This window comes from Megascapheus bottae, chromosome 32, assembly GCF_031878675.1.
Source record: "Megascapheus bottae isolate mThoBot1 chromosome 32, mThoBot2.hap1, whole genome shotgun sequence".
Taxonomy (NCBI): domain Eukaryota; kingdom Metazoa; phylum Chordata; class Mammalia; order Rodentia; family Geomyidae; genus Megascapheus; species Megascapheus bottae.
The window spans coordinates 4,862,315-4,889,802 of NC_143540.1; the positions used below are offsets into that span (position 1 = coordinate 4,862,315).

The 27,488-nt window shown below is 50.3% G+C and overlaps 1 protein-coding gene across 6 annotated transcripts in view; it reads right to left on the minus strand.

Annotated features, from left to right (window-relative positions):
• Ephb1 (EPH receptor B1) overlaps positions 1-27,488 on the minus strand; it is a 288,252-nt gene that overhangs the window by 245,987 nt on the left and 14,777 nt on the right. For 4 of the 6 annotated variants that reach the window (XM_090323254.1, XM_090323252.1, XM_090323250.1 and 1 more), the window contains exon 1: positions 17,064-17,143. The exons of 1 other annotated variant lie outside the window; for it this stretch is intronic. In XM_090323254.1, the coding sequence (XP_090179380.1) occupies positions 17,064-17,139 (76 nt within the window). In that variant the 5' untranslated portion in view covers positions 17,140-17,143. Of the gene's footprint in view, positions 1-6,201; positions 6,395-17,063; positions 17,144-27,488 lie in introns of those variants that run through there. One more of the 6 variants, XM_090323255.1, reaches the window with a different exon arrangement.

Below are 27,488 nucleotides of genomic sequence, written 5' to 3' on the forward strand. Positions count from 1 at the left end.
GACTATGATGACACTGGTCCTTCTGTCCTCCATGTCCTTCTCACTGCCCTGTCACTTTCTTTCATCTCTGACTCTATCCTCCACTTTTGGGAAACATATTAGGTGTTCTTCTTAGAAGGAGTTTCTCTCTGGACTGACTCCCTCCAAAAAAAGAAAAAGTACACACACACACACACACACACCCCAAGGAGGAGCAAGTTAATCGTCTTTAAACAAAAGCAATTGTGTGAATGGCCAGGGCCCCAGAGGGAAGCCAAGGGAGCCTTGAAACCCAGCCTCTGAACCACTGAAAAGTGCACAGAATAAGAAGGTGAGGTGATACTGGCAGAGTGCGGGGTGGAGGGTCACTGCTTCCCTCTTACCCAGATCCTAGGCAAGGCTGCAGGTCTTGCTGGGAAATCAGCCAAACACAGTTTCCTGCATGGACTGTCTGGGTTCGTTTGTCAACCAGAGCTACAATCTGTTACCCACTCCCACTCCCACCAGCCATGGCAGCATTTCTAAAAAGGATGAAAATCTTCCTCCTCCCTCTCCCCAAAAAAATTCTCAGTAGCAAATTTGGTTTAAAATAGAAGGGTCCCTGGTGTAACTCAGACCTATCTTCTTTGCAGAAACAGAAAGCGTTCTGTGGTGTGGGATGTTGCACACAGCTAGGGCTTTCCAGGGAGAAGATGGAATGGCCCTGCTAACAAATTATAGGAGATTATATTCTGCCACTGGAAATGTCATGTTAAAGAAAATCATAGACGTTCCTGAAAAGTGTTTGGGCAACCTCCTGGCTTTAGGGAGTGAAACCTTTTGCAGTGGGAATGAAAAGGGGATAAACGTATGTCGGTTACTAACCCCCCCCCCCCGCCCCCTGCCCATCTTGCCTACCACATGGCCGAGAAGAGTTCAGATAACCAAGAATTGAGTCAGGAGCAATGATCCATGGGAACTGTGACAGACCAAGAGCCAGCAGCACGCACAGACACTGCACGGTGAGGTCACACATCACAAGTCCCAGCAAGTTTCTTCCACACCCCCTACATGTCTGCCTGTCAGCCTCTGAAAAGGTGTGCCAGAGCTCTGCAATCTCATTACCCAACAGGTTGCACTCCCTGTTGAGTTAGAGAGCAGTCAAAGGTCGGTGGGGAGGAGAAGAAAAGGCAAACTGTACAGCCGCGGTCTTGCGATAGCTGGCGAGTAGGGGACAGCCACCTGGGATGTGAGCTATGAACTATAGTGTCTCTGAAAACTTAGCTCAGGGCAGAAAACAGGCACCATTCCCCCATCCTGACAGGGGTACCTTCCCGCTCCAGCTGGAATGTGCCATGCTGGAGCTGTTCTGCCTCTATGAAGATGACCGTCCAGCCAGGCCTGGGTCAGGCGCTGACATCTGAATTGATCCTGTTCGCCGTTACAGAAAGAGCTTGCACTAGCCATGGTGGCACCGAACCAACCATGGTGAAGTGCCCTGAGGGTAAGCCCAGCCCCAGACACAGCGGATGACTTTACAGCCAGTGAATGGGAACCCACCTCTGACTCCTTGTGTGGACTCATGCCTTCCATTGTAGACCAAGGGAGCGTAGGACACCCAGAATCCATGCACGCATGCACGCTCCTCTTCCAGGACAAAGAAAACAAGCGCTACCAACCCCCAGGCATCCACGCCGCTCAGCCCCACTGTGCCATGCTGGCAGGACTGTGAGGGTGCCTGGTCCTCTTAGGACTCCTAATCAAGATGTCCCACATCAGATTAATGACTGTCACCCAGTCCTGGTACCTAAATGTCAACCGTGCAGAGACCTGAGACCTATGAATCTTCAAACAGGGCAAGACTGACCCACACAGCAACAATAAGGTACTAAAAGACGTGGGAAAGATCCCCCCCCCCCCCGACCCCAGGGGCAGAAGTCTGAGATTCTTCTGTTTAAAAAATGAAAAGACGGACACACGGGAGGAATAACGCTCTCCGGGGGTGCCACCAGCTTCAAGCATGCCACTCGCTGTCTCTCCCAAGCATCCTCTGGGGTCAGAATGCCGGGTCTCACTCAGGTAGAGAAAACCCAGCAGCGGAGGCAAGCATAAGCAATTTCCCAAGGCCAGCAGGAGAATTCGAATGCAGATCTACTCAACTCCAACACGCCCCCAAACTGCCTCCGCAGAAAAGTGCCAGTGGTATTTGTAGACAAGGACATTCAGGACAATCACGGAGGCAGGAAAGGGGGACACGTCTTATGGACGTGTACTGGGGCTCCACCAGTCACCTTTGGCCCACCCCAGTGTGCACTGATAAATAAATATCTGCGATTCACAACGGTGAAAGAAGAGTTGGTGGGGCGACAGGCACTCACAACAGCATTATGCGATTGGCTTCTTCGTACTTTTGCAAATATTCATAATAAATCTGATAAATACAATGTCCCCAGGTCAAAATTGATACACAACCCATCTCCAAGTGGGGAGGGGTGGCAGGGCAGGGAGAATCTCTAGCATCAGAAAGACAGAATAAAAAGGGCCACATCAAACAGCCATGCCAATTTTCTCATAGCATTGGGGAATAAAAACTGGTATAGTCTTTTTGAAGGGTGGTTTGCATCATCCATCCAACTTTGAAACAAGCCACTCTTCAACTTTTTACTAGGAAACAGTGGTGATCACACAGGAAAGTTGCCTAAAGAGAACACAGAACTTCCTTTCTGTGAAATGCAGATTCATCCACTTTTTAGACATTTTTACCCACATTGATTTTCACAACCTCTTTCCTTTCCACATATTTCATAGTACGATGGGATATTATAAATCATGATATTTTCTTATACATAGTTTATTGTATTATTTACACACATTGGCTTGTTTGCTTGTTTTCCTCCCTGGCCCCTCTGAGAGCAGTTTCCATACATCATGGCCTTTGGCTGATTAATTATTCAATACACTGTATTTATTTCCTAAGAACAAAGCCTAGTCTCTCATTTAGTCACAGTGCCATTACCAAATTTGGGGAATGTACTATTTTATTATAACTCTCTCATCTGATGAGACCCCTGTAGCCTAAAGTTTAGAAGCCCACTCTCCACATCTTTCCAATCTTTCCAGTGTCCCACACAGCCACGTTTCCTAACATGAGCTACATAGTAAAGGATCTCATGTCGTGTGTCCCTGTCAAAACTCTTGAGGCTTCTTTCACCCACAATGGCTCCTCTTGAAGGGAATGTGCCCAGAGAGTTTGCCAAGTCGTGCACAGCGGCTGCTTTCCTGATAAAGTGTGGGACCCTGGCCTCACGTGGGCATCTGGGGTACTGGGGGTGCTGAGATAGAACGTGAGCCTGTTTCTAAGGAGCTCCCAGGTCCTGGGTGCTGACACCCCTGAGCCAGGAGAGCAATTGGGAAGTTTGTGTAAAGCTGATAAGGAAGCCATAGCAGCTGTGTCCCTGGAGCTGGGCTGGGCTCTCTCTCCCAGGACTACTTCCTGTGCCTCAGGCAGCCAGAAGGTGCAAGACCTAGGGGGCGTGGGTGCTGGACCAGAGGTACGACTCCTACATACAGTTCAGCCTCGGCTCTGGGCACCTTCTGAGAATCAGGAATCCCACCTTTCTCTATTAAGGAAAACTCCAAATTCAAAAAACCCCCAGAAGTTGGTAATGAAGAACCTTGAGAAGAAACCCTCAGGGATTTCTTGCTGAAGGGTTTTGTTTCCATGGAGCCCAGCATCCCTCTTGCATACCTGGGGGTGCAACTGAGGCTGAAACCAGAAGTGACGATGGGAATAGAGTTATGCAAGCTAAGGATGACGTAAGCCCCTCTCCTAGGTCCCAGACCCTGTCCTCATAGACTCAACTTCTCTAATCAGTGGCAATCTGACAGCTATCTGTTGGCACTGTCAAGGCAGGTTGCAAACTCACTCTCCGGAATGAAATCCAGCAGGTGCCAAATCTATGATTCCCTGGGCACATCAGAGCAACAACAGAACACTGGGAGATACTGGAACTATTTCCGACACCTCCAAACAGTTCTGCATTATAAACGAGCTCATGACAGGCAACTGAGCTACACATCAATTCCATCAAACGACATATGACTAGCAAACAACCATACGAACATTAGGAAAATGAGAATTAAAAAGAAGAAGCAAAAACAAGGTGTCTTCTACACCCACCAAGATGACTAAAATTTCAAAGACTGATAATACCAGTTGTTAGGGAGGGAAAGTGGATGTCAACAGCGGAGAGACATTGCCGGTAGGAATGCAAAAATGGCAAATGGACTGGTGTTCTTACCAAGTTAACTAACATTCAATTGCAGTATTCAGCCTTCCCACTTGTATGTATTTACTCAAGAAAAATGCATGCCTATTTTTTTTCCATTTGGTTCCCACCTAAAGACATGTATGGAAATCCTTCAGTTGTATTTTTTATCATCATCAAAAACAAGAGTCTCAAATGTTTATCCATTATTGAGTGGATTAAAGAAAAATGGTGATTTATTGATGCACTAGAATATTCTTCAGTAATAAAAAAAAGGAAGCCAGCAGTGATACATACAACAACCTGGGTGATACCAGGAAACAATGAGACAGGAAGGCAAGGAACATGTCCTGTATCATGCTTGTGTGTTTGCTACATACAGAGACACTGGCCAAGTCTCAAGCAATTGTACATTGACTCTATTAGGTTTGAGTCACATCTCAAAACTCCTGTATTTTTCTATTCTGTTCTTCGAGCTAGAGCTGACAATAAACAAGGCTCCCTGGAACTCCTGAGTTACGCAGGTGTCCTAGTCCTTCTCTGGGCCATATCGCTCCAGGACCCAGCAACTAAGAGGTTAACTATGTAGCTGGTAAGGCTTCCTGGACATTCTTCAGTGCCATGCTGGGTAAGGTGACACGGAAGGCAGATGGTGTGAGCTCTGCTCCAACTCACGTGAGAGCCTGTCGCATTGGGATGCTGCATGCTCAGTAGGAAGAAATCTGACTCCACAGGAAGGGAGAGAGGGGAAACCCATCTTGGGTTTTATAATGGCTGTGGCCTGCCTCAGTACATCAACAGTTGTCTGGAATGTGTGTGGCATCAAGATTTCACAGGATGGGATGGGAAGGGGGAAGGAAAAAAAAAAACATCCAAGAGATACTCTTGAGGGAGGTGTAAAATACAAGAATAAGGTTTTGAGAAAGTCTCCTTTGGATTCGTGTCCAGAAACCGCCATCAATATCACAGGCCCTGGCCCCACCCACCCAGAGGCAAAACTCCCACCTGTGATATGAACCTACAGAGACATGGTGAGATGAAGGGACCAGAGATGAAAGGCAAGGGAAGACACACAGGTCCCTGGTCCTTCTTCCCAAGATGCCTTTTCCTAGCAAAGCCTGTCCCTCAGTTTCAGCAACGTGACAAGAAGACCCCTGGCTGCTAGTACCTGAACTCAGCACCAGGGAGAGAGCCAGGGAGGAAAGAGAATCAGCAAAAATCTAGGACTTCATTCTTCCCAACATGTTTTTTTTTAGTCTTCCTGTCCTATGGAGCCCGGCCATAGGAGCAGAGCCCATCCGTTGGTTGTTGTAGCAGGGCGTTAAGGAATAAAGACAACTTCCAAATGAGAAGAAATGAAGTGTTGTTGCTGAGTCCCTGGCTTTGTGGAGCTGAGGCTGAGGCAAGCGAGCCGGCGCCTCCTGGGGAATGCGCTTTGTGCACTTGATACATTATGACAATCCTGTAATTGTTCTTTCAGTCTTTCCCAGATATTTAATAACAACATGAAGCAAGAGTCAAGAAGGTCAGCCTGACTGCGAACACCATTGTCCTTCTTGTCCCTTTACTGAATAGCATCTTCCATCTTGCCAGGCTGTTCTGTGCCAGTGAGCCCCAGACGGTGGTGGGTGCGAAGCTATTAGCAAAGCCACACCACCCGCTCGGGGTGCAATATTCTAAATTGCTAAATGGTCCAGCACTACTCTCTGCCCACATCGTCTGCATAAATACACACATCAGACTCGCGTGCCGGCACACGCACACTCCTCCCCTCCCACAAGCACAGCCACTGCTACGTCAGAGAGACCAGGTAACAGACATGTGGGCCACATTGACCTAGAAGAAGGTAGACGACATCCTGAGCCTCGACTGTCAGGTCTATGGAATGGTCCTAAACCTGGCCTATAATGAATGGGACCTGGGACCCAGTCAAAACCAGCCCTGAAGTCTGTGGTTCCTTTTCCAGAGGCTTTACCTTTCCTTGGACAGACTTCAGGAGCCGGTGAGTTATCTGTGGGGCCTTTACAAGTCTGCCTGCTCAGGTAAGACAGGATGAATGGTGTGATGTCCTCGGTAAAGGAGCCTCCTGTCTGGGGCAGGGCTCCATTCCGTCATACTGGCAAACCAGAACAAGGAGCCCAGTTTGCCCCAGCTGGTCTGGATGGGAGAACAGCTTGCTACCTAACCCTGAGAACTTGGTAGTTGCTAAGGAACCATTGAGATGCAAATGATCTGTATTAAGGAGGTCTCAGAACCGGGTGGGGAGGAGATGCTCAGAACAAGTGAGTCAGGTGAGTGAAAGGAAAATTACTTTCTCCAGATTGGGAAAAGAAAACCACAGGTTTTCACACACAGCAGCAGCATTGTACTACTGTGTTTGACAAAAAAAAAATGTTCTTTTTCTGCTTGGCTAGAAGAAGAAAGTTGGAGCCAAGAGCAGAGAACTTAGAAAAGCCAACAGCCTTCCCAGGAGCTCAAAGTCTCAAAGCGGATTTTAAATCTCTCTCCTCTATCCTCTGTGTGTGTGTGTGTGTGTGTGTGTGTGTGTGTGTGTGTGTGTGTGTGTGTGTGTGTGTGTGTGTGTGTGTGTGTGTGTGTGTGTGTCCTCTCTTCTCTCTCCTCTCTCTGTCCATCTCTCTATCTGTCTATCTCAGGTAGGAAGTCTATAAAGATCTGTTATAAAGTTCTCACACCCCGGGCTCTGGGTGAGGGCCTTGTGCAGGCTGGTCCTGGTGGCTCCTCATTGTAGTCACACCCTACATCCCCATCCTCACTGGATCACTCAGTCCCGTTCACATCTCTGGGAAGAGCTTTTCTCATTGAGCTTCATCTCTATTTACCTTTCAGAGAGCGGAGGGACCATTACCCGCCGGGAACCTTGGCTGGTACCCAGAGCAACTAAGTGGAGAGGCAGCCCTGTTTCCCTGAGATAACCGCGCATCCAGTCCCAGCCTGTCTAAAATGGAAAGTGACGATGATTATCCTCGAGTCCAGTCTCACCTGATTGTCTGTGGCTGCAACCGAGGCTACGGCTGACGTGTGAAGATTTGGGTGGCCATCGGTAAAGCTTTTGGTGAAAATGTCAGATGTCCACTATTACGAAAAAGGCAGTGGGCATGGCTGTAACACACCCTCTCCTCCCTCCCCCCTATGCCCATGCATGCATGCTCGCACCCATGTGTGCGTGCACAAATACACACACTCCTTCTCATGACTTCTGTCTCCCCCAAAAGCTGGAGCCCTTCAAATGCCCTTGCAGACTGTGATTTGCCAGTCTTGCCCCCCCCACACACATATTTGTCCATGGATGGGCCGGCTCTCTGGAGGAAAGGCTTTCCTCCAGTCTCCAGTACGACGCCCTCACATAGCTGCTCAATCAACGGGTGTGAGGGAGTGCACTCAAGAGGCAGACAGCTTGGTGTCTCTGTACTCCTCTGCAGAGTGAGGGCTCTCAGGTCTGGCGAGTGGCTCAGGCCTCCTGGGACACCCCAGCGATTGAGGGGATAGACGAAATGTCACAGACAAGGCAAACTCTATCCCCTGCCTACCACACCTGAACTTGTACTGGCTCATTATCCATCTTCTTTGTTTATTCGCTGTCGGTGTCCCTGTAGGAGATAAGCTCCAAAGGGCTGGCACATTCTCTATTCTGTGCACATTCCTACTATGTGTAAGCACATAGTAGGGGTTAACAGATTTTTGTCAAATGTCGAATAAATGAGATAATATGCCAATGCCCCCTCCCAAATTCCTGTAATTCCCCTTCTATGGCTTTTCTCTCAACCATTTTCTTCTACTATTTCTCTGAATGCAATTTCATCATAAGAGACCAACCGCAAACTTAGTGATTTCAAACTGTGACAACACTTTTTTTGTTCATGACTCTGCACCCTGGACAGGGCTCGCAAGTTTGTCTTTCCCCCTTCCCCACTCTAGCCCTCACCCCTATGCAGAGAGAACAGACATGGTTTGAAAGGGAGAGCTGCAGCCATCTGAAGACCAGGTCAGGGATTTGATGTTGGCTCTGAGCTGGGACTCAGGCTAGGTCTGAGCCTAGGAAAAGTTGATGTGGCCTCTCTGTCCTCTGGAAGCTGAGTGTCAAGAACATGGGGCCACCTGGAATGTGGCCCCTTCCTCATCCCCTGGCTCAGCCCCGAGTTCCAGCCTCTTGTCGCAAGAAAGACAAAGGTTCTGTGTTGATGGGGCTGGAAAAATAACACGAGGGGAACAACGGGAACAATGAGCTACAGGGCCCAGCTGCCTCTCACAGATTAAGGCATTCTCTCTGCTGCCACTGTGGATGAAGCTGCTGGCAATTACCCCACTGTCCTCCTGCTCAGCCCTCTCACGGCAGGCATGGCCCCGGGAGGGACCTTCTACTGTCCAGGGAAGCTAGTCTGCTGAGGAGTTCCTCTCCTGCTGCTCTCCCATGGTCTTCCCACACTCAGAGTTGAGGCTCAGGGCAGGGCCTTCCAGAGCAGATGGGGAAACAGCAGGTAGCAACTGAAGGATTATCAGGCAGGCAGGCCTGGCACAGCGGTGCATGCCTGTAATCTCGGCTACACGGGATGTGTAGGTAAGAGGATAGCAGTCAAGAGTCTGGGTCCCGGACAAAATAAAAATTAACAATAATAATGATAATAATAAGCATAAGACATTAATGTGAAAAAACAACACAAAAGGTATGAGGCCATCAATCAAATGACAAGAGCACCCACCTATCCATCAGGAGTCCCCGAGATCAAACCTCAGAATCGCCCAACAATAGATAAATAAAGGTCAGCAGGCCCAGATGGAGATGGGCAAAGGTGCCGCATGCCGCTCGTAATGAGAAGCTGTTGGCTCTGTCTGTGGACATTAGGATTGTGGAGAGCCCCAGGAGACCTGCACTGGTCCCCGGTCCCCGTCCCTCCCCACCTATAGCACAGAATTCAGGCACCATTCCAAACACCACAGCTCAGCAAAGACCAAAGGCAGAGGACACAAAGCAGGAAGACACCAGTGGTGATTGTTGGGGAAAAGCTCATGCGAGCGACAAAGTGGGAAGCCACAAACCAATCAACCTGGGCCAGAGTTCTGCTCCAGCTACTGCTGGAGCATCTCTATGGTGTGAGAAGAGAGCCAGGCTTGGGGACCCAACTGTCCCTGTGGATTACCAGAGGGCACTGTCTGCACAGCGCCTTCTCACACATACACGACGTTACCTGAATTAAATGAGAAATAAATTGATGCTGGTGCCAGTGGTCCACACCTGTAATCCTAACTACTCATGAGACTGAGATCTGAGGATCAGGGTTCAAAGCCAGCCCCAGCAGGAAAGTCCATGAGACTATTATCTCCAATGAACCACCAGAAAACCAGAAGTGGCTTTGTGGCCCGAAGTGATAGAATGGTAGCCTTGGGAAGAACAGCTCAGGGACAGTGCCCAGTCCCAGAGTTCAAGCCCCATGACTGAGCAAATAACAACAACAATTCACATAGTCAATGTTTCCTGAGAAAAGCACTGAACTAGGAGAAGACGTGGAAGTGAACTTGAATCTTTGCTCGTCTGTGTATGTGTATATGTTATCGTGAATTAACCTGGGACCTTACTCATGTTAAGCAAACACTTAAGCTATGCTCCTGGCCCCATTTTTGTTTTGTGTTTTGTTTCTGAAGCAGCATCTTGCTATCTTTGGCTCCAGCTCCTCCTGTCTCTACCTCCCAATGAGCTGTGGGTACGGCCACACCAGCCTGCTGAGTCTTAGCTCTTGAGCCAGTTAATCCCTCCCAGCCTGAGTCCTGGTCTATGTGATGGAAGCAACGTGAGGGTGAAAGAATGGGACAGGAGGGTCAAGTCTCAGAGTGGATGGAAATGCAGTCTCATTCTGGCTACAGCACAGATTGTAGGACTTCCATGTAGTCTCTTCCCTTCCCTAGTCCTCCAGGATCTGCTTTTAACATGTCAACACCATGCACACAAGCCAGACCTCTTGTTGTCTCCCTGAAGCTTAATTGGTCCCAGAATCAGTCCCTAGACCTTGAAAGCTAACACTGGGCCACAGCCCCAGAGACCCTTATTCCCCTCAACCGCCTCTCCCCTCTGGGAAGTCTGCCTCTCTCATTTCTCTGCTCATTATCACCTTCACAGGAGGATGGAGAAGCAGAGCAAGAAGGTTAAATTCAAATCGGTCATTGTGTCACTAGCTGCCAGGAAGCGGGAAAGGAGAGACAAGAGTCTCAGGGCCCCAGGTGCAGTCTGTGGGGCAGAAATGAGTCCTGGTGATTCTCAGGCAATCTCTACATTTCCACGTGGGCCCAGTTCCTCTCCAGAGAACCCTGGAGGGGCCTTCCATCAGCAGCCCCCTTACAAGTGTGCAAGTGCAGGGTTTCACCTGACTGGAGAAGCACCTGAACTGGTCACAGAAGGGGGGTGATGGGGACCTTGCCCTCATCACCTCATGTTCCCTTCAGGCAAGAGTGCTGGCCTGAAACTCCACTCATCGGGTCTTTGACCCCAGCTACCCTGCCATAGCGTAGCTAACACTCGGTGTGAATGAGATATTGCTTTCTTTTCCCGCCCTGGAACACCGTGGCTCAATGAAATATACCCATTTGCTGGGCTGCCTAGAAATAAACCCACTCTTTCATAAAATCAGAAGCACACTTCACAACCAGTTGCACTGAGAGGCAGCTGACTCTTATATAACTCTATACAGTGACCATGGCGACCAGGGCCCAGAGCTGCTCACAGCAACCACCAGTAGGCTCTTCTTGTTTTTGTTTTATTTTTGTCCCAGGACTGGGGTTTGAACTCAAGTTCTGGGCACCATCCCTTACCATTTTCACTCTAGCACCTGAGCCATTGCTCCACTTCTAACTGCTTGCTGGTAAATTGGGAAGAAGAGCCCCGTGAACTCTCCTGCCTAAGCTGGCTTTCAACCACAATCCTCTGAGGCCTCCTGAGTAGCTAAGAAGACAGATGTGAGCCACCACTGGGGCCCAGATAGATGCCCTGCTTGATCTTTACAAAGCAGCCTTCATAATCTTGGATGCCTGTGAACTGGGACCCCTGAGAACGCCCACCATGGAACCATCAGTGGAATCTGTCAGCAGACACAGCCCACTCTGTCCCCCAGGAGTGGCCTTGAACCAGATGGAACCTTATGGGTAATTCAGTACCCCAGACTCTATCTATGAAGCACCCCAACCCGGGGTGCTACCCTCCCTACATTTCCCTAGCCCAACTCAGCAATAGAAGAGTAAGAGACAGAGAGGTATGAGGCAGGGGGTGGGGGAGGATAACCTGGTTGCTTCCTGGGCCTTGGGTCAGATAGAAAAAGGGATTTCCCACTGGGAAGGAACAACTTATCCTGCCAGGTGCAGTGGCTCACGCCTGTCATCCTAGCTACTCAGGAGGCTGACATCTGAGGATCAAGGTTCAAAGCCAGCCTGGGCACAAAAGGATCTGAAACTCTTCATCTCCAATTAACCTCTAGAAAATGGGAAGTGGGTCTTGGCTCAAGGGTAGGACGGTAGCCTTGAGCTGAAGAGCTCAAGGGACAGCACCCTTGACCTCAAGCCCCATGACCCCCCCAAAAAAAATCTGTGTCCTTCAGACCCCCCAGAAAGCTGTGTTCTCCTCCCTTTTCCCCCTTGAGAACCATAAAACCCAGTAAAGTAGTTCCAAGATGCCACAGGTGGCTTGAAGCTGACCACTTGTCACCCGTTGAACACAGCCAGACACTCTGACCAGTTGCCGGCCCCCACCTACCGCTGCGATTTGAAATGGCGATGGCAGGAGCCAAGGAAGTTCTCAATGCAAATTTTTTTCCTTTCGGATATGATATCCCTCCCAAGGCATTACTTTATTATCATAGTAATTTCCTCAGAAGGGCAGATGATCCAATGCTCTGCTTCTTACTACCTTTGGAGACACAGAGTGCTAATAGAAATATTCAGGGATGCTTAAGTGGCTGGTGCGGAAGAAATTAAGGGAGCTCTTCCAAAGAACACAGAAATCCAGGCAGGCGGATGAGCTCTTCAATCTAGAGGAGGATAGGCAAGGGCCCTTTGTGCCCCCTGCACTGCTTCAGAATGCAAAGGGCATCCAGACCATCTCTTTGCGGGATCAGTTTTCTGGGGATAGTTTCTTCTACTGGGTTCCTATGGGCACCTCTCCAGCCCTGTGCCCATTGGGGTTACAGGGTAGAAATTGGGGGTCGAAGATGGGATGAAGGAACAAGAAGGGAGGTTACACCGGAGATAATAAAAGTAATTCCTACCTGACCAGATTATTCTAAGGATTAAGTCGATTAGTCAAAGCTCCTTAAAACAGCCATAATCAGCACCTTCCAAATCTATGGGTGGCCAACCCCCAATCTCTGAATCATTGGAGTTTCCTTGCTAAAACTGCAGATAGACTGGCCAAAGCAGTAAACCTGACAGGATTTCCAACCATATCTAGTTTAGAACCATTCTCCCCAACAGTGCTTCCAGGACACTACCTCTGGATCATCTGGGAAGCCCATTACAATCACAAATTTTGGAGATGAAGATGGGAGGGTCACAGTTGTAAGCCAGTCTTGGCAAAATAAATTAATAATTTTTAAAATTCTATCTCAACAAACAAGCCAAATGTGATACCACATGCCATAATCCCACCTGTGCAAGTCAGAGATGTAGGAGTATCACAGTTCTATGCCTGCAAAAATGAAGACCCTACCTGAAAAACCAAACTAAAGCAAAAAAAAAAAAAAGAGTAAGAGTGCTATTTAGAGATGTCTTCCCAAGTGGTGGAGACAGGGGATAAAAAGGCAAGGGGAGATCTCTTGCTTCATGATCAGATTAGATCCCACCATGTTGGCTATGGTTACCTCCTCAGGGCCAGACTTCAGCCTATTCCAAGCTCATGAAATCCAAACAACTAGACAACAGATAGTTTCTGCCAGGTAGACAGGAAGGGGCTACTGCACTGGCCTGAAGACCCTGGTACTACCCTCTTTCTTATGCCCCATTTTGTTAATCCAAGATGACTGTGGGATTGGTAAGATGAAGTAAAGGGCCAGAGCATGCCTGTCTCATGGGCTTTTCTCTGAGCGCAGCTTGGTGATGAAGACCCACTCTTCTGCAAAGGCAGGGTAGGGACTCAGTTCTGAATCTGGGTTGGCACAGGTTGATGCTGGAGTTGGATCTTACATTACTTATGGGGCCCAATCTGAGCCAGGAGGCATGACCAACTAACTGCTAGCAGCTCTGATTCTCCAACACAGGAAGTAATGGGTTGGGGCCCGGCTGAAGCTGGCTGGGGCTTCACGTCACTAGTAACCCATGGAGAATGAAGAGAGATTTCTTCATGAACAATGACTAACCATGATCTTTCTATGATGCCCAGGAAAATAAAACCAACTGACAGACAGATGGAAAAAAAATGTAAAGAAATTCTAAGATATTTTTTTTGGTTGTGGTACTGAGAATCAAACCTACAGCTTTGCACCTACCAGGCAAGTCCCTCTACCCTAGAGCCACATGGTCAATCTTCTTTCCTAAACAACAACAATTCTTCCTCTTTCTACTGTTCGTAGGCTCTCACATTATGTTCATGGACACTCAAAGCAGATGCACACAGGCCAAACATATATTCACAAAAATTAAAAAGGCAAAGTATAGCCAATCACTGTTGGCCTCTCTTGGTGGCCTATTGAAGAAACCTGGGCTTTGCTTAGGTAAGAACCTGTGGTGGAGAATTAAATGGCATCCAGAACACGATCCAGAACAACAGGACTCAATGCCCTGGCAGTTCAAGGGGGATGGAGCCATCCGCAAGCAGCACAATAGCTGACACTGCATCTGACACCTCAGCAGTGTCTAATTAGAGCCCACCACTTGGCGAATCCTGGGAGATGTCACCTGCCTGCTGCATGTGTCTGGTCAGTGAGGACCACACTAAAGAGCAGATTGCTCTCACGGTTGTATCTGTTCTGGTCACTCACCAAAGGATAGGGCTAGAAAGGAGGATATTCAATGCAGTTAGCAATTTTAAGTTGGTCCCTGACTGCTCTGGGAGCCCAGGTCTCCAGATCCTGTCCTGAGCCAAGAGGGTGCTGAGAATCCGCTGCTTGCCTTGAAGAAACACTGGGAGAAACCAAAGAAAGAGGCAGGAGGAAAATGGTAGCAGCTTGAATTGTGGGGAGGCCAGGAGTCCAGAATGGCTGAGGTTTGCTCCCCTCTGGAAATAAGACTTTAAAAAAAATCCTCTCCGTGGGCCCATGGAGAAGAACTAGAGATGAAGAAGGGCCAGGAGAAAGAAAAGAGGGAACAGGAGCGTTCTCCTTTCCATCTGAGTTTCCCTTACCAGCCAACCAGCTTCCAGCCTGGTGATATGCAAATCAGAGCCCCTCCACCCCCACCCCTCTGGCCAAGGACCAACCCTTTCCCTCCTTCCTTCTACCAGGCATGCTGTGAACCAAAGCCCTGGACACGCCCATCCTTCCTTCCTTTTCCTTCCTTCTCCTTCCTTTCTTCTCTCCTTCCTTCCTTCCACTCACCTGTCCCTCTTTTTTCTTTCTTCCTCCCTTCTACCCACAGGTCACCTGAGGACCTGCTTTTCTTCTCGTCATATTCCCCTGTGGAATGGTGTCTGACTGTCACTTTTCTATTGTCCCTGTCCTGCCCTGAGCTGAGGTGCTTCCGGCCACCTGCCCTGGGTGACCTCCCCGCTGAAAAAAAAAAAAATCCCCTCCAGAGACCCAACAGATACATACTAGAGTGACAGACTGAAACCATGGAGAAGAGGCCCCTGTTGGCCCGCCGAGTTAAGGAGGGACCCACTGCTATCGGTATAAGCAGCTCATTGATCCATTCTTCTGATAATTATTCCTCACTCATCACAAACCAAATGACGCTGGCCAAGACCCAGCAGGGCAAGCGGGTGGGCAGAGGGAAGACAGCTCCGTGTAGAGAGGAGAAAATGAGATTGCCTATGTTCATTGGAGGAGAGGAAGGATTGAACGGCTCTTCTGCAGGGGTAGAGGGGCTGTTTTAATATTCTGCTGAATGTGGTATTTCTTTTAACCCTTGCTGGAGAGATTTCTTGTTTCCCCAGCCCACGGAATGAGGCTCATTTTTGGCCAGGCAACTGGCAAAGTTTCCCTCGTTCATCAAGGCTCCGAGGTGAATGGCACCAGCAGGTCTGGGCCGTGCCAGGCAAGGCACAATGGTTCCTATGAACTACTGTAGCCGAGCAGACAGGCTGGCTGGCTGGCCCGGAGATGGGGCTGTGGGGGAGTGATCTGGCTGCAATCAGGATGCTTGGTTTTGTTCCCAGGCTTTTGCTCCCCCAAACTATTTTGCTTGTACGCATTCCCCTTCCTTTACCTACGGGGAGTCAAAGAGGAAAACCAGGCTCACCAAGGCGGAGACCTCTCCACGGTGGGAGACCTAGTGGCTGCGCCTGTGGGGGCGCCAAGAGTGAGGGATACCAGACCAGCCTGAGATGCACACGACCCCGCCCCAGAAAGACAGCGTCCGTTCTCCCAGCCCTCTTCTCTCCCCACCCCACACCCCCAACCTCCCCACCGCCACCAATCCGCTGGGCGGGCTTCGTGGTTGGGTTTGGGGGTGCGTGCGTATACTCCTCTCCCTTTACACCTCAACTGTCTCCGCACGTGTCTCCCTGCCCCGCAGCTCCCCGCACCAAAGCAGCTAGTTCTCTGCCCACCAGGGCCAGCAAGCAGCCTGCCCGGGCTGCGGGAGGCCAAACACACACAAAGCCACCTCCATTCAGAACAGCCAAAGCCAGAGCTTTCGAGGCACCCATCGCCCCCGCCGCCCCCCAGTGCCATCGGGAGACGCAGCCGTCTGCGCCCCGCTGAGCCACCCATAGTCCAGCTTCCCCTTGGGGGTAGGGCCATGCTTTCCGAGGGCTCAGGGAAACTGAGGCACAGTGCCGCGTGGGGAACTAGGGAACCAGAGCCAGCTTCCCGCGATTCCGAACAGTTAGCTCCCCATCAGGAGCCAGGGATCTGGGACCCTTTTGGTGCTTCGCACCCCGAGCGTGGGGTACCTGGTCGTGGGGTTCCGATCCCGGCTGCGGGGGGTGCATGACCCCACACACACACACACCGCACCCTACCCCAGAGTTGCTTCCTTCGCCCCTCCAAGTCCGCTCTTCCCAGGGGAAGGTGGCTGCGGGCCAGGAGCGGCAGAGCCTGGGAAGATTTGGGGGGGCGGGGAAGGAAGGGGGCGGAGGCGGGGAGCCCGGCAGGGCATTTCCCGCCGGGAGGGATTCGTGGGCGCAGCTGAGCGTCCGGGCTCCCCCGGAGCGCCGGGCTGGGGGTCCGCGCCGCCACCGGTGCCTCCGGGACGCCGCGCCCGCGGAGACAGCGCGGGCTCGGAGCCGCGGGGAAGGCACCGCCGGCGAGTTCCGAGCGGGACTCGACGTCCAGCCCCGGTGTCCCCACGGCCGCCTCAGAGGCGACGCGGGTCTCCGCCTCGCCCTCCTGACCCAGCCCGGAAGCCGCGCGGCCCCAGGGTCCTTGGACCACCCGTTCTCCCTGGGCCGGGGAGCGGGCGCGAGGCCCCGGGGTGGGGAGGAAGCCGAGGGAGGGACACGGCGTACTCCAGAATCGCTCCGTCCCGAGCTTAAACTGCAATGCAGCGGAGCCTCGGGGATCCATCCGGCTGCGAGCTGCGCCGGGGCGCGCGGAGCCGATGAGGGGGGCGCGTGCCGTGGTGGCCGCGGGTTCCGCCCCGGCTCCGTGGGCAGCCCTGCGCTGCGCGGCGCTCGGGCTCGGGCTCAGCCGCCCCCGGCCGGCCTGCCCTAGCCAACTTGCCAGGGCGCGGCGCGCGCTCGGTTACCTTCCATCGCGGTCGCCGCGGAGGCCAGCAGGAGCGGCGGGAGCAGCAGCAGCAGCAGCAGGCCGTCCGGGGCCATCGCCGGCCGCCGGCCCCGAGCCCGAGCCCCGGCCGAGGCGGCCACGCGGGGAGGGCTCCGCGTGCCGGGGAGGCGCCGCCGCTGCGGGCGGCTTCTCCGTGTCCTTCCGCGCCCTCGCCCGGACCGGAGTCCCTGGAGCGCGGCGTGGACCGGGGCGGGAGTGTGCGAGCGGCGCGGGGCGGTGCGGGCGCGCGTGGATGTGGGTGTGCATGTGTGTGTGCGCGTGTCGGGGGGAGAGGTGGGTGTGTGCGTGCGTGTGTAAAGAGAAAGAGAGCGAGCGAGCCTGGGAGAGCGCGCGCCAGCCGGTGCGTCCTGGTGTCACATCGCCAGCTCCGGCGGCGGCGGCGGCGCCTGCGGGAGGGGAGGACGGAGCCCGGCCAGACTGACGCGCGGCGCGCGGCGGCGGAGAGGGATCCCCCCCCCCGCCCCGCCCCACACACCCCACCATCCGCAACGCTCCCCACCCCCTCACACCTCCTGTCCAATCAAGAAATCAAACCTGCAAAAGCCCCCCAGCCAATCAGGCGCCGGCACCTCCTCGCGCTGGCATTGTTAGTTTTCAGAAAAACTTTTGCTCGCCAGGCTGTGGTCGGGGAAAGCGCAAGGAGGGGTCGGCGCGCCCCCTCGTGGGGATGCCGGGGAACCGCGCGGGTCCGGGTCCGGGTCCGGGTCCGGGAACCGCCCCCCCCACAGACACACTCATACACACACAGACACCCCCCACACACAGATACAGACAGACAGACACACACACACACACACACAGAGGCCGAGGAGGGAGGAGAGGGGATGGAGACCCTTTTGCTCTTGTCCCCCACCCAGAACTGCTCCCACTTTGTGAATTAATCACTTGGATTCCTATTTCTGGCTTGGGCTCTAGTAGTTCATCAGTCACCAGTTTGGGGTTGGTTTTCTGTTTCTTGTCTTTTGCGGCTCTCCTGTCCCCCACCCCACCATCCTCTCTCCAGATGATGATGATGATGATGATGATGATGGGGAGGGAAGAGTCCTACAGGGACTGAGAGAGCCCCCAGGCCATGCCCCCCTGGGTAGTCAACTTCTATCCCCAATCCTTCCCCAGCGCTGGGAGGGAGCTAACACTGAACAGACACATGTGATGGTTCTTCTCTCCCCCCTGCCCCAGTCCTGGGGCTTGAACTCAGGGTCTGGGCACTGTCCTTGGGCTTTCTCAAGGCTAGCACTCTACCACTTGAGCCACAGCTCCACTTTCAGCTTTTTCTGTGTATTTGGTACCGAGGAATCGATCCCCAGGCAAGCACTCCACCTCTAGGCCAAATGCCCCCCCACACCATGTTTCTTTTTGACGACCTTCCTTTTGGGACTTTACTAGATCAGTTCCCCACCCTTTGCTGGAGCCATTCCCTTCCCCCAACCCTGTGGAAGCTAGACTCAATTTCCCCAACAAGATACCATGGACCCATCTCTCATGATCTTCCCTAATGTCATGGCAGCTTCCCTGTCACGCTACACCACCAGCTGTGTCCTCATGTCTCTAGAGTGAATTGAGGTCATTAGGCAATTGCTTTTATCCTTTCTGGACCCTTGGCATCCCCTGATTGCATCGATCAGTAGGTCTTCTGTTGCCCTGGTCCTGATTTCTGTCATCTCACTTCTCTTTACACTTGTCTTACCATGTCTTATGTTCCCTCTCTTCAGTTCTCCAAAGAGGTATCTTCCAAGCCCTGCCCTTACAAGTCTCCTCCTTGGATCCATGGCCAACTTCTTAGCAACTATGCCTGCTTTTCTACCTCCAGTCATCCTTTGGGGATGGATAGATGGATGGATGTTTAAGAGGTGGATGGATGGGTCGGTGTATGGACATTTGGGGTGGTAGATGGATGGATGGATGGGTGGGTAGATGGATGGATGGATGGGTGTATGGGTGTTTGGGAAGGTAGATGAATGGACATATGGATGGATGGATGGTTGAAGGGATGGATAGATGGATTTCTAACATTTTTCTCCTGTTCACTACACTGGCCTCTTGGGAAGCTAACCAAAAGCACCCCTGTGTCGTCTTCCTGTTAATGCCCCTGCCCCAAGTCCATGTGTCACTGCAGTTCCATCCCATGCCACCTTCCCTTGGACAGCTAAATGGTCACCCACCTTCCGTCCTCTCTTTAATCCCTCTGGACTACTCAAGCCAAGTTGATCTTTCTTCACAGCACAGACACTTAGTGGATCCCTGCTGTATGCTGGAGACAGCACCCACTTTGGACCCTGGAATCTATCTTCTCATCCCAATTTGTTTTACTGTCCCTCTGGCCCTGGGGTGCCACAGCCAGCTTGGCCTCCTGGCCTCAAACCCATACCTATGTTGCCACATGCTCACCCATTTAATCAACAAATATTTCTTGCATGTACATGCACCAGGCAGGCTCTAGTGAAGGCCACGGGAATAACACAGAAGGGGAACTTAGCATGTGGGGAAGGGATGGCAATGAGTAACTAGGCAGTGGTGTGGCAGGTGGTGTGAAGGGGAACAGGTAAGAGTTAGAGTGGTGGAAATCTGTTTACTGCCTCCTGCATGCAAGCGCTATGTTGGATGTTTGCTTGCAAAATCAAGATGAGTTGAATTGTATTTGCTGCTTTCTATGTCCACCCAAATCCCCACCTCACCCCAAGAAGCCTTCTCTGTCGCTTCCCTGCCTCTCACCTACATCCATATGCTGTATCTCCATATAGATGCTGGATGGAGCCTGGGAGTCTATCAAGTGCGGGGATCCAAAAAGAACCCTGCAATCATCTTCCAACTTGTGCCAGAATCACCAGCTGAGGTCTCTAGTAAACATACAGGTCCCTTGGCCTTGCTTGCCGAGAATTTAAAGGGGAGTAAGGAAGGTCCCTCTGCTACGCAACGAGGCTCAGAAGCCACTGTTCTTGGTCCTGTGATGTACAACTGCTCTGAGCTTCCTCAAGGGATTGGGTTGCCCAGGAGAAGTAACCTGAGTGGCTAAGAGGTAGGGCTGCAGACCTCGCCTCCGCTCCCAGCTTTGTCTGTTTTGTCACGAGGGGTCCCAACCTCAGGTTTAATCTGGAGGAAGTGTTTAGAGACAGAAGGAGGCAAGGGTTAAGATTGGGGAGGAGATGGAGAAGACTCACTCGGGAGGACATTAAGAAAATGGCATGGATGACTTCAGATTGTGTAGATGGGCTTTGGCAAGAAGACAATAGAATCCATTCCAGGCTGGTGGCTCACTGCCCTGTGAACTCAAGAGATGACATTTTCCTGAGCAAGTTCAGTATGAATTTTGTTATGGACCATACTAGCCTTGTTAAATATCTCAGAAGTATCATCCACTCATCTTTTTTTCCTATGGAGTTTCTTTCTTTCTTTCCTCTGATGTCAAATGCTCACTTGTGTTCTTGATTAATCACTGGGCTATTTGATATCCCTAAATCACTCCTTCTGAGCGACAGATGTTCACTACCAAGGCGGGCAGCCCAGCGCTGGCTCTCAGGCACCCCAGGATGGCTGAGCCCTTTGGCTAGCACTCAGAAGCCCTTCTGACTGGAAGGTTTGGAGGCAGTCAACCAGCTGACTCCCCACGGCTCACAGTTCCTGTGTCGACAGGATTGGAAAGCATTCCTCCCGAAAGCCAATTGCAAAACTTCTTTCGTAATCCAACTCACTATAAATCTTCCCAGTTAGAAAAAGTTCCTCCTCCTGTCTAATCTCTTTTTAAAAAATTATCCCTTTTCCCCCCCTCATTCTCCTTATTATAGAAGAGGGACAAATTATAATTATGCACCTGTGTGTGAGAAGATGCGAGCTTATTTTGTCCTTTCCTTCTTGAATGTTGGCCCGCTGCATAAATGAAATTTCTTTTACATATTCCATCATGCGGACTAATTTAATTAGATTATCAAGCTGTAAGACACGTTTCCATCAATTCTTTATAGGGAAGCAGGTGGGCCCTTTAGGATTCATTTAAAACGGTTCTAAGTGGATAAGAGACAAATAACCAAAAAAAACTTCCTCTGTCCCTTTTGTTCTTTCTCTCTCTCTCTTCCTCTCTCCCCTTCTCTTCCCCTTTCTTTTTCTTTCTTTCTTTCTCTGTCTCTCTCTCTCTCTCTTTCACCTACCCTTTCTCTCTCCCCCCACCTCTGTATTTATGACCGCAATTCTATGCCAATTCCCTAAAAAGTGTGGGAACCTAGTGATGCCTGCAACCCATTCATTCCCTTCAGGATCCCACAGTCTCCCTGGGAAGACAGACAGAGAACTGCAGTGCATTATGGAACTTTCCTTCCAAAGTGACTTCTGGACTAGAAGCTTCCAATAACCTTCTCTTCATTGCTAAAATAAAAATCTCAGCCAGTAAGATTTAATGTAACAGGATGAACAGCCCCTCCCCCCCCCACACACACACTCCACACACACCATAATTGCCTGGTTGGAGAACTGACAATTCTTATGAAGCAGATGAGGTTAGATGGGGGGAAACCTATAGATAAAGTATGTCAAGTTCTCTTGTTTAAAAAGAACCTGCTTTAGGCTGGGAGATTGGCCTAGTGGTAGAGTGCTTGCCTAGCATGCACAAAGACCCAGGTGTGATTCCTTGGTACCACATACTTAGAAAAAGCCAGAAGTGGTGCTGAGGCTCAAGTGGTAGAGCTCTAGCCTTGAGAAAAATCCAAGGACAGTGCTCAGGCCCTGAGCTCAAGCCCAGGACTGGCCAAAAAGAAAAAAGAACCTGCTTTCAAGAAATAGCTAGGAGAGGACACTCTAATGCCTCCTCTATCAACACCTAAGGTACAAACCCAGGATCTCTACCAACTAGAAAACAGAATAAAGTAAGCTATTTTGAACAGTACATTCACATCTACAATATATAAAGAGCTTCTGCGAACAAATAAGAAACTAAGGTTCACAAATGTTCAAATACATACTTGAAAACACATCTTTTAAAAATGATTGATGCAGACAGCAGCATGGCTAGCCATGCTAAGGCGCTATGCCAATTCATGAGGCAGGCTGTATTTTAAGTTATAGATATTGATCAGTACCACTTTTATGAAGTATGGTAGAGTTGGCAAAGTCCGAGGACAGCAGTAGATTCAAGGTTATCTGGGAACAGAAGTAAGTGAAAACGGGGATTGCTTAATGAGCAGAGATTCTGTTTGAGGTGATGAAAGGGCTTTCCAGAAAGAAAACAGAGTGGTGCTGACTGCACGACACTGTGAACATAATTAATGTCACTGGATCTCACACTTTAAATGATTAAAATGTAAAAAAAAATTCATTACATATGTTTGACCACAATTTTTTAAATATAAACACTCAATATTTTCAATAGCCAAATAATGAGAACATCCAAGATGCCCTGGAACTGACGAATGGATTCAGAAAATGTACACAAGCTGGGTTTCAGTGGCTCATGCCTAAAGCCCTAGATAATCTACTCAGAAAGCTTGATCAAGAGAACCATCGTTCCAAGTGAGCCATGGAAGAGAAGTCCATGAGACTCCATCTCCAAAATAACCAGCTAGAAATGTGCCTCAAGTGATAAAGCACAGGCCACGCCCAACGTGAGGCCCTGAGCTCAAAGACTGGCACTGACAAAAAGCACACCGCAGAAGGGTGGTGGTGGATCCACAATGGAATATTAGTCTGCCGTTAAGAAGAATGAAATCAAATGATTGGCAAGGAAATGGGGAGAAGTAGAGATGGCCATGCTAAGTGAAATGAGCCAGGGTCTAAGGGCAAAGGCTGAGTACTTCCTTTCCTATAAAACATCTCCTGCACTGAGGGAGGGGCAGTGTGCCAGTGGGAGGAGGGGAAGCAGACAGACAGGCAGAGAGTGAATGTAGTCAATGTATTTAACATACTCGTATGAAAACAGAACAATAAAATGCGTTGGGATTCTTTTAAAGGGGGGTAGAAGGGAGGGAGTAAGTTCAAAACGGAGTCGCTTCCTTTATAAAAAGTCCATCGTTTCAAAGACTGACTTTCTCCCGAGAACATTTCAGGAGCCCCAACACTGACCATTTCCCATGTATTTTCATTAAACCAGATTCCCTGGGTTTTAATTTTTTTTAAGTGAGCCAATTGGACAAGCCTGGTAATGGCTCAAGGCCTTGGCTTATCCATCTGAAAAATGAAATGAATATAGATGGGACTCAAAAACTTAGGTAGCAGGCATTTGAGAGGAGCATCTCTGATCATTCTCTTCACAGAGGCCTACATGTGGCTTGATCAAGGAGAAATAATACAGGCAATTTATCTTACTTTTCACGGAGAGTCTAAGGTATGAAATGCTAATCATTAAGACAAGAAATACAGTCCAGATCAAAATACAGTTAGGTGATCACACGGTTAATTGGAGAGTGAGAAGCAAGCGGGGAGATATTACTGGCAAAATCCACAAGTGCGCTCCAAAGAGGTCAATGGGAAATGTGCACCTTTTTTTTTTCACACCTTCTCTGAGGGCTCTGTGGCGGGTGCGAGAAAAAAGCCTGCTGCCAAAGTTGTGTTTGTCACATCTTAACTTTTCAAGTCTTCCTTTCAAAGAGCTGGGATGAAGAATAGCTGGCTTTTGCTAATAATTAATAGATGCGCCCCACACTGGCTACACTGGCTGGGGATGGGGGTGGGCCCTGGCTCCCCCAACCCCAATAAATAGCTTCAGCCTTGGTCTTACCCCAGTTGGTTGTTCATCCCAGTTCCTGCTGGTATTATGGATGTTCAGAGGCAATGTGAACGCTGCCTGAGACTTTCTCTTACACCCTCGTCAAGGGATTGAAAGTCACCAGTCTCAGAAACCGAGTTACCTCTGTGTGCTTCCGACCTTGAAATATCCCCTTGGAGGAGGGCCTCCCCAGCTTCCGTGGTATGTAGCAGTCAAAATTCAAATCCTTTCCTGGTGGGGCCAGAGAGAGGTAATGGGAAATAAAAGAAAATGTAGAAGAAGGCAGAAGAAAAGGAGGAGGAGGAGGAGGAAAAAGAAGAAAGGGAGGAGGAGGAGGAGGAAAAAGAAGAGGAGGAGGAGGAGGAGGAGGAGGAGGAGGAGGAGGAGGAGGAGGAGGAGGAGGTGGTCAAAATGCATGAAGCTTTACCTGGCTTCTCCCTCCCCGGCCCCAAAGCAACTGGCACCCATACAAGGTGTCCACGAGCCAAGCACCTCCCTTGCAGCCATTAGACTTTCCCATTATGGCTGGCTAACAGAAATCAATCTTCTTAATGCTATCTTGAACAGAGAGGGAGGCCAGCCAAGTCTGGTGAGAGGATCCAGCTCTGGCATCTGCTGCTATTAAAGAGTCAGGTTTCTCCCCTCTACCTCTTCTCCAGGAACTAAAACAGGACAATGCCCAGCGTGCCTCTGGAGGAGAGGGCAGTGGGGCAGCCAAGAGACTGACATCTTGAGATGGGCCTGGCTGAGGGTACCTCTGCTCAGTGCACCCCAACCAAGTCTGCATTAATCCTGTCCCCCCCTGGAAGACTGAATCATAATTCCAGAAGGAAGACACACAGAACTTTAAGGATTTTCTCTAAGGGAAACCCAGGTATATCTCAAGGGTCAGTTAACTAGTTGACAGCGGTAGTCTCCTGATCTGGCTAGTGCCTTGTGAAGGTAGAGACTGGCATGGATTTATTTTTTTATGTCCTTCCTTCTGTCCGTCTGCCTCCCTCCCTCCAGCCTAGAAAAGTGACAGGTAAACACTCTCTTGGTTACATTCAGGAAGCCAGCAGAGTTACTGGAAGTGGAAAGCTGGTTTGTCCTCCTCCAATGACCTGTACCCAAGCATGGAAGAGAGGGGGTGCTGCCCTGGTGATGTATTCTTAAAAATTACCTTCCCGCTCAATGCGGTTTGAAATTGTGCAACACATTCAGAGACGGTTGCTAAGGGGAAAATATTTGGTTGTAGAAATCCTATCATTGTTTTCCAAATTGGCATCAACACAGGCTGTGACTTTGAAAGACTTGGAAGCTAATTAGCCCATGTACTTGTGATGAAGGTACAACAGATACAAAAGGGAGAACTTGAGAGTGGGCCTGACGGTATTGTTAGTTTTTTTTTCCTTTGCCACTCAGTGAGAATAAGAGAGAATGGCAGAGATGCTGGAGAAATGAGATCCAATTACACTGCCCTCCTCACTAGATATCTTTAACCAGTGATACTGGTTGGGAAGCAAAAAATTCTTTAAAAAAAATTTTTTTTAAAGACGAGAAAGCTGGGCCTGGTGGCTCACACATCATCCTAGCTACTCGGGAGGCTGAGAGCTGAGTATCTTGGCTCAAAGCCAGCCTAGGCACTAAAGACCATGAGACTCTTATCGCCAGTTAATCACTAGAAAAGGGGAAGTGGGGCTATGGTTCAAGTGGTCTTGAGCTGAAGAGCTCAGGGACAGGGCCCAGGCATACATAGTTCAAGCCCCATGACCCACGAAGAAGGAAGGAGGAGGAAGGAGGAGGGAGGAGGAGGGAGGAGGAGGGAGGAGGAGGGAGGAGGAGGGAGGAGGAGGGAGGAGGGAGAAGGAGGGAGGAGGAGGGAGGAGGAGGGAGGAGGAGGGAGGAGGAGGGAGGAGGAGGGAGGAGGAGGAGGGAGGATGGAGGAGGAAGAAGGAGGGAGGAGGAGGGAGGAGGAGGAAGAGGGAGGAGGAAGAGGGAGGAGGAAGAGGAAGGAAGAGGAAGGAAGAGGAAGGAAGAGGAAGGAAGAGGAAGGAAGAGGAAGGAGGAAGAGGAAGGAGGAAGAGGAAGGAGGAAGAGGAAGGAGGAAGAGGAAGGAAGAGGAAGGAAGAGGAGGGAAGAGGAGGGAGGAGGAGGGAGGAGGAGGGAGGAGGAGGGAGGAGGGAGGAGGAGGAGGGAGGAGGAGGGAGGAGGAGGGAGGAGGAGGGAGGAGGAGGGAGGAAGGAGGAAGGAGGAGGAAGGAGGAGGAAGGAGGAGGAAGGAAGGGGGAGGAGGGGGGAGGAGGGGGGAGGAGGGGGAAGGAGGGGGAAGGAGGGGGAAGGAGGGGGAAGGAGGGGGAAGGAGGGGGAAGGAGGGGGAAGGAGGGGGAAGGAGGAGGAAGGAGGAGGAAGGAGGAGGAAGGAGGAAGAAGAAGAAGAAGAAGAAGAAGAAGAGAAAGAAAGAAAGAAAGAAAGAAAGAAAGAAAGAAAGAAAGAAAGAAAAAGGGCCGGGCCGGGAGTTTGGCTTAGTGGTTAAAATGTGAGAAGACCCGGGTTCGATTCCTTGGTACCACATACATACAAAAACACTGGAAGTAGTGCTGAGGCTCAAGTGGTAGAGCTCTAGCCTTGAGAAAGTCCAAGGACAGTGCTCAGGCCCTGAGCTCAAGCCCAGGACTGGCAAAAAAAAAAAAAAGAAGAAGAAGAAGAGGAGGAGGAGGAGGAGGAGGAGGAAGAGCAGGAGGAGGAGGAAGTAGTTTGAATGGTATTTGATGACATACTAGCCTAATGTCTCTATACCACAAGGAGAAGGGAGGCAAATTATGAAATCAGGGACTGCAGATGATACCATTAAATCTTGCAAGTAAAGCCAACTTAGTAGAAAAAAATAAAACACAGAAAAGAGAAAGAATTGAAACTGTTCCAATGTGTTTGCATTTCTTTACATTTTTTTTTTAAAAATCCCACTAGTAGAATGTTATTTGTACAATCTTTGGGCTAATCCTAGTTGATGTATGACCTCTTTAAGACTTATTTTCTTTCGTTCCAGAAATACCACAACTATGTTACACACAGTGATACCCAATTTCTGCAGGGATGGGCTGCTTAATAATTACCTGTGAATTCTATCAAAATGCAACTCTCGGTGCTCTACCCTTGAGCTGGTAAGTGGGTCTAGTGGAACAAATTGTCACCATACTTCCCAGGAGATTTCAATGGAAGGCCAATTTTGAAAAACCACTATCTGGGTCTCTCTGGCTGTGTGGACTGCAAAAACCAAGGTGCCCGTCATACTCCTCCTATCTGCTCTTCTTTTTTTTTTTTCCAGTCCTGGGCTTGAGCTCAGGGCCTGAGCACTGTCCTTGGACTTTCTCAAGGCTAGAGCTCTACCACTTGAGCCTCAGCACCACTTCCGGCTTTTTTCTATGTATGTGGTACTGAGGAATCGAATCCGGGTCTTCATGCATGCTAGGCAAGCACTCTACCACTAGGCCAAACTCCCGGCCCTCTGCTCTTCTTAAAGGAAAAGAAAAAAGTTATCTCCAAGAGGAAAAGAAAAAAAGGAGCCTGGAGGTACCCGGGAGAGCGCGGGAAGGCATGATGAAGCAGTTCGTGTCATCGGGCTCTGCAGGCCTTTGAAACGAGGGCTGTGCTAACCGATGCCTCTGGTATGGTTTACATTGCATGGCCTGGGTCTCAAGGCATGGGACGTCAGAGG